The sequence below is a fragment of the Cannabis sativa genome, chromosome 5, assembly GCF_029168945.1.
Source record: "Cannabis sativa cultivar Pink pepper isolate KNU-18-1 chromosome 5, ASM2916894v1, whole genome shotgun sequence".
Classification (NCBI taxonomy): Eukaryota; Viridiplantae; Streptophyta; class Magnoliopsida; order Rosales; family Cannabaceae; genus Cannabis; species Cannabis sativa.
Window position 1 is genome coordinate 64,965,728 of NC_083605.1, and position 7,559 is coordinate 64,973,286.

Consider the following 7,559-nt stretch of genomic DNA (forward strand, 5'->3'; position numbering starts at 1 on the left):
ATGATCAGAGTCTATCGTTAGTGATTTGACCACTTTGACACTAGCAGTTGTAGTGAGTACTGCACCGCTAGCATTACGTCTACGTTCAAAAGATGTCAGACATCATTCTAGAACATTTTTGAGGTTGAAAAAACAACCTTATTGTTTCATGCAATCACAAATAAACATCTCGTTTGATGATTGGAGTCTATCCTTAGTAATTTGACCACTAGCACTCGTAGTGAGTACTACGCTGCTAGCATTACGTCTAGGTTCGAAAGATGTCGGACATCATTCCAAAACATTTTTAAGGTTGAAAAAACAACCTTATTGCTTCATGCAATCACAAATAAGCATCTCGTTTAATGATCAGAGTCTATTGTTAGTGATTTGACCACTTTGACCACTAGCACTCGTAGTGAGTACTACGCTACTAACATTACGTCTAGGTTCGAAAGATGTCGGACATCATTCTAGAACATTTTCGAGGTTGAAAACACAACCTTATTGCTTCATGCAATCACAAATAAGCATCTCGTTTGATGATTAGAGTCTATCCTTAGTGATTTGACCACTTTGACCACTAGCACTCGTAGTCAGTACTACGCTGCTAGCATTACGTCTAGGTTCAAAACATGTCGGACATTATTCTGAAACATTTTCGTAGCAATCACAAATAAGCATCTCGTTTGATGATAAGAGTCTATCGTTGGTGATTTGACCACTAGCACTCGTAGTGAGTACTACGCCGCTAACATTACAAATAGGTCCGAAAGACGTCAGACATCATTCTAGAACAATTTCGAGGCTGAAAAAACAACCAGCTTATTGCTTCATGCAATCACAAATAAGCATCTCGTTTGATGATCAGAGTCTATCGTTAGTGATTTTGACCACTAGCACACGTAGTGATTTAATTAAATACGATTTTTAATAAATCTGTTGATTACCAACGAAATGCACAGTTAATTTTAGATCACGATAACATGCCTAAACTAATAGGGTGTTACAGAGCATCTTTAATAGAGTGTTATAAATGTGATATACATGCAATTTTTAGCCTATGTTTATAAAATTGAACTCCAATAATGTGTATAATGTAGTCTAAATTTGACATGTGTTAAAAGTTGTGCCAAATTTAATACAAAATTATAGTATGAGCCAAATTTTACACTACAACAAATATATTTTTTATTTACTTTTTTGCTACTCATTAATGTAATTAAAAACTTTTTATATTTTATTTATATATTTAATATAGTTTTTATATATTTTTAATTAAAATTTAATATTTTTGTTGTTTTTCTACATATTTCTATTAAAATAAATTTTATTTTACTTTTAGTGCATTAAAAGTAAAATTATAAAATTTGAGCTAAATATAATATTGACTTATTGTTTGAGTTTAGTAAAAAAATTTACACCATCAATTAAAGATGGTCTTATTGTAATATTGTATTGTATATTTTTTTAGTCTTATTTAAATTTTAAAATATATTATGTAAAATAATTTTTAACTTTTTCAGAAAAAAAAAAAAAAATCTAACTATTATGTTTGGAACCTAGTAAAAAAAATTGAAAAGGTTTGATAATTATTGATATTAATCTGTCATCAAAGGGCTGATGTGGAGCGTGACTGATCACGAAAATACTCCATGCGTGACTAAACAAATTTAATTATAAATATTAATTTTAAAAATATTAAACTAACATATTTTGATCTAATAACGAATGCTAAAAGAGAAATTTAAATTTTTATGCTTAGTTTAACTACTTAGTTAAAAAAAATATCAAAAAATATATTTTTTTACTATGTCTTAAATATTCTCATGTTAAAATATTTAAGTTAAACTTAACTTTTACTTATTTTTTTTTTGTTAAAAAAAAATTTCTTAATTTTTTTTTTCAACCAATAGAACAATCTCAGCCCTACAATGTAAAAATAAGAGATTTTTTTTTTTAATTTGATAAAAAAAAAGTAAGCATAAAAACTTATTTTTTTTTAATTTTACCCGTTCATGGGTATTACCCATTAAGAGTGCACTCATATATATATATATAGATATTTATATATATCTATTACTAAAATCAATAAACTAATATCTATCCTATATAAAATGTGGCTATATAACAGAATTCTTGGTTTATGAGAAAATATTGAGTATTTTTTTTTAATAAAAAAAAATAACAAATTATTAGATGTTGCAATTAATAATAAATTTGTTCATATTGTTTATTTTTTTTATTAAAAATTATTTTTAAATTTTGATATTTAGAATTAGGTAAATTTTAAATATTATTTTAAATTAAATTTGAATGTCGTGATAGTTTAACCAGATGAGCATTTTCCATTAATTCCAAAGATAAATTTAGGACGAATAATATTATTAGATGTTGCTACTTTCCCTTTGGCTAGTTATAGTATTTTATATGAGGATCTAGTTTTTCAGTTTTTGAGTTTTGAGTGTTTTGATCGGATTGATAATTTTCTAATAAAATATTTTTTGGTTTTCTGATTTGTTTCAGTTTATTCAGATTCGTTAGCTTTAGTGACAGCTATCAATAACGGGGAGATGTATTTCAACAAGTTAGGAGCATTATTTTAAGATGTTATAGCTTTATTGTCTAAATTTTCGGGGGCAGTTTTGTCCCATGTGGCTCGCTCTGAGAATTTAGCAGCCCATGGCTTGGCAAAGCATGCTCTGCGGTTAGACGATGAGCTATCTTCCTCCTAGCGCGGTGACGGACGTGGCCGTCATAAATTCATGAGTGATTCTAATCACTTTGTCAAAAAAAAAAAAAAAAATTCCCTTTATATAAAGGAAATAATATGATCCACTACACCCATAACAACCTAGAACTGGTCCCACAAATACATTTCAGCCAATGAAGAAAACGAGGGTATATGCGTTTGTAAGGGTCCGGTAGAGAAATTACCTATAAATAGATATTTGCTTTCTTTTCTCTCAAAACTTAATTTTTAAAATAAACCCTAACCCTGTTTGCCCGATCTCTCCATCGACGGTACGTACTCTGTGACTTTGATGATTTTGATTACATTTGGATTGTGTTCTGTTTGTTTTTTAGGCCAGCCCGAGTGTGTGTATAAATATATATATTTAATTAAATTATTTGTTTAACAATTGATCTTGATCTGTTGGACTGTTTGTTTAATGATAATTGATTTGGGAATTTGGATTTGCATCATTGAATTGTGTTGTCGGCGAAACATAATCCACTAAAATAAGAGAATATGAGTGAGGATCAGTTTTTAATTGTTTCTCTTTTCTCTTTTCTATTTTCAGACTGTATGGATTTCCAATTGAGACACATAGAAAGATCAAGTTTGTTTGTTTGTTTGTGTAAATTGATTATTTCAATTTGGTTATTAAAATTATAAGAGAAAAAGTCATTCTCGGGCATGTTATTATTTCTTCTCACTCTGTTTTGTTTACTTAATATTGAATTAATATTGACTTTCTACAGGTAATAGAGAATCAAAATTAACCAACAAGAACATGGCAGAGGAAGAGGCACCTTGTTACGATTTTATTGATCCGGTTGGCTATGATTGGGATTGTACACCATCCCGGAAGGGACCCCCCATATCTAACGACAATTTCGATCCCAAAATACTTCGTTACGATTCAGATGAAGACGAAGAAGCTATCCTTCATTATATCAACCAACTCGAACTCTCTGATGTATCATTATTTTTTCTCTCTCTCACACTCTCAATTAGTTGATGATTATTGCTGATGAATGATATTATATTTTTCTTTTATTTATTTATATATGTTCCATAGGGTTTTCATGCTGATAAGCCGAAAAAACGATTTTACTGGACTTCGTTTGTAGTAGATAAAGTTACCTCACAGGACTGCATTGATGCAGCTTATGCAGCAGTGGAAGAATTTAACAACCTTAAGGTTGGTTGTTCATTTTATTTATTAAAGATACATACATACATACATGAATGTTTCTTTTAATTTATATTTATATATGATGATGAACTTTTTTACTTAATTATGTTGTTGTATTTGTATCAATGCATGCTGTAGGGTGCTGATTTGAAGTTTTTGAAACTTTTGAGTGTGACATCTAGAATAACTGGAGGAATATTCTATTTTTTGACATTGCAATGCACCGATGAACGTTTTTATGAAGCTAAAATCTTCATAACTCTTGAGGGTGCTCGTGACTTGTTTATGTTTAGGCCTGCAAAGCATTATCCAAGGCCAAGGTGAAGTCACTTCACTTTCATTTCATTAAATTCTTTCCCTTTCTCTTTCTCTCTTTCTCTGTAATTATATATGTATGTATATGGGCAGTACAAATTGAAGGAGGAGGAGGGTAGTGCTGCTAAAGCTGATTGTCCTAATAAGTAGTAGTTATTTGGTACAAGGATTCTCATTGTGTAGGAGACTTAGAAGGCACAACTTTTATCTTTCTTTTGTTCTTTTGAAATTATGACTACAGAACGTTTCTTTTGGAATATCAGATCTCATCTTAAATTTTACCAATTTTTCCATGGGTTATTTAAAAAGTTGGTGCACATTATATACGATGAGGTGTCACGCTGGGTACACTTACCTTTTTTTTTATAATTTGATTTAAATAAAGATCAATACTATTACAATATACTCTTATAAGAACGTTTTCACGTAATAATAAAGTGAACTAAATTTAAATTACAATATATCATGGTGAAAAAGTTGTCTCACAATTAGTGATAAAAATTTGATCTGCAGGGACATGTACTCACAACGAATGGGGCGAGAGTGAAGTACAATTTTATATAGGGATATTTTTATGAATATACATTAAGCACATTTTTTTTTTTAAAAAAAATGCGTTTATAAATAAAACTGAAGTTAGACCTCATGGTCATTATAAAGAATATTAACAGGTATAGTAGATATCTCTACCATGTCCGTAACATTGTTGGCAAACGCCTATTTAGCCACATTATGAGCCGCGTAGTTACAGTTTCTAGCAATACAAGAAAATTACAATTAGTCATAAAAGTAGAGAGGAGCTTGCAATGTCGCACATAGTTCTCAATCCCCCAAATGGAGTCATCTCCTTTTAGGTTCTTAATAACAATCTCAGAATCACTCTCCACCAAAACAAAAGGATGATGCAATGAGACCGCCGTCTCCATGGCTAGAAGACAGGCTGTAGCTTCTCCAGTGAGTGGGTCAGAGAAGTGTAGACTTTTTGCCGCTACCCACAAAACTGATTCGCTATGGTCTCTCGCAATCGCCACAGCACACATAGTTTCACCTCCGACTTTAACATCGCAGTTGATTTTAACCCAATCTTCCGGTGGCGGAGACCAAGCTGACGCCCAACAGACTGAGGAAGGGAAAGAAGGCAGGAGCCATAATCCGTGTAACAAGAAGAAATAGAGTCAATATAGTGTTTAATGTTACCCATTGATTTATTATGTACCTTGTCGTTGCGGGCCCTCCAAATCATATCTACCACAATCGAGGCATAGAGGAACAACTCATCAGTATTAACTCCTCTAGATTTAAGATTCCATAGAAAAGTAACCCAGTCCCATATTCGGGCTCCTGAATCCAGAACAGGCATAACCCCCTAAGGAGAAGATCGCCAAAGGTGGAAGGCAAAGTTGCAATACAAGAACAAGTGCTCTGTGGTCTCCTCAGCTTCCCCACAAATAGGGCAGGAAACATCATCAAAACCCATTCTCTTAGCAAGAGGGGCTCTTAAGGGAAGAGCATTGGAAAGGATACTCCACCAATGGACCTTGTGTCGCTCCAAAATCTTTGAGTTCCAAAGTTTGTTCCATAGTGCCGAAGCAATGTTGCACAAAGGAGCCCGATCAAGGGCTTGAATAAGATAGGCAGACTTGGTTGAAAATAGGCCATTTGATTCTTTTGTCCAAACCCATCTATCCCTTCCCTGGCCACTCGGATTACCGCCTCTTAAGATGTTACTAACAGTTTCCTGGTCAAAAAGGTTGTGTAGCTTGGGTGTGTCCCAATTTCCGTCAGGTAAAAGTAAATCCGACACTTTCTCCAAGCCCCGCTATTGACAATAATTGGACTTAGGGTAAAAATCCGTACCATGGATAACCCAAGGGTCATCCTAAATACTTGTCTCTCTCCCATCGGATATTAGCTTGCACGCCCTTTTTCTTAAAATCTCTTTTGATCGCACCACATTTCCAAAACCAAGAATCGGAGCTTTTAACCTCACAGTCAAAAAACTGTTTACCCTTAAGGTACTTAGATTTGAGAACCTTACAACACAGCGATTGTTCCTCAGTAAGCAGAGCCCAACCCCACTTGGCCAGCAATGCCTGGTTCATCTCCACAGTTTTTCTAAAGCCAAGCCCCCCACGGGACTTGGGAAGGCACAACTGGTCCCAGGCTTTAAGACAGATGCCTCTATTACCTTGTTCACAGCCCCACCAGAAGTCCCTCACCATACCATCAATCCTAGATGCAAGCTTTTTAGAAAGCTTTGTTGTCTGCATCGTGTAAACAGGCAAAGCAAGCCCCACCGATTTGATCAACGTAGCACGACCAACCTTTGATAACGATTTTAATTTCCACCCATGGAGTTTTGACAGCAGGTTATCAAGGATGAAGTTAAAATATGCATCCTTTTGGCGGGATCTAAAAAGCGGGAGGCCCAAATAGTTTATGTTACCCATTTCACAGTTCAATCCCAGAGCCTGCCTGATGCCTCGTTTCATACCATCACTTGTGTTACCGCTAAAGAAAATGGAGGTTTTGAGCTTATTAATTCTTTGACCAGACCAATCACAAAACTTTTCCAGGCAATGCCACATACCCCTTGCTTCTTTAAGGTTTGCCCTGCCAACAAGGATCAGATCATCGGCAAAGAAAAGATGGGAGAGTTTGGGGCCCTCTCTGCTTAGCTTTATACCACTTATGGTACCGTTATCAAGGGCGTGCTCAAGGATGCGCGAGAGTATTTCAGCAGCCCATATAAAGATGTACGGAGATAGGGGGTCTCCTTGTCTAATGCCACATTCTGGAGTCAAACTGTTAAATTTCCTTCCATTAAGAAAAAGGTTGAAGGAAGTTGTTGTGATACACTGGCGTACCCAGTGGCAGAACTTGTCGGGGGCCTTGAAACTACGCAGAACGTGGTCAATAAATTTCCAACTTAGTTTGTCGTACGCCTTAACCAGGTCAATCTTGATTGCAAAAAACCCTTCTTTCCCTTTTTTCCTCTTGAAAGAGTGTATGATCTCCTGGATTAAAACATTATTATCTTGGATGTTCCGGCCCGGGACAAAAGCTGCTTGAGTAGGGCAGATCAATCTGGGTAGAAACACTCTAATTCTATTTGCAATGATTTTCGAGATCACCTTATAAATCACATTGCACAACGAGATAGGTCTGAACTGGGATAATTTTTTAGGGTTGGGGATCTTAGGAATGAGAGTAATATTTGTAGCATTAAAGCCTCGATGCATATTCCCTGACTGGAAAAAGTCCACAACTGCATCACAAAAGTCTTGCCCCACAAAGTTCCAGTAGTGTTTGAAGAAGAGAACTGACATACCATCAGGATCC

The 7,559-nt window shown here is 34.6% G+C and overlaps 1 protein-coding gene across 4 annotated transcripts; it reads left to right on the forward strand.

Annotated features, from left to right (window-relative positions):
* The first annotated feature begins 2,849 nt into the window (after window positions 1-2,849).
* Window positions 2,850-4,891, forward strand: LOC115717277 (uncharacterized). 4 transcript variants are annotated; one of them, XM_030646247.2, is made up of 5 exons: window positions 2,850-3,003; window positions 3,466-3,683; window positions 3,786-3,908; window positions 4,041-4,222; window positions 4,731-4,891. In XM_030646247.2, the coding sequence occupies exons 2-5, from the start codon at window positions 3,498-3,500 to the stop codon at window positions 4,762-4,764; spliced, it is 525 nt and encodes a 174-aa protein (XP_030502107.1). In that variant the 5' UTR covers window positions 2,850-3,003; window positions 3,466-3,497; the 3' UTR covers window positions 4,765-4,891. The 4 variants fall into 4 exon arrangements, with proteins under 4 accessions (XP_030502107.1, XP_030502108.1, XP_030502105.1 ...); XM_030646248.2 differs by lacking the exon at window positions 4,731-4,891 and adding an exon at window positions 4,311-4,502 and having other exon boundaries at window positions 2,851-3,003; XM_030646245.2 differs by lacking the exon at window positions 2,850-3,003 and adding an exon at window positions 3,275-3,323.
* The last annotated feature ends 2,668 nt before the right edge of the window (window positions 4,892-7,559 follow it).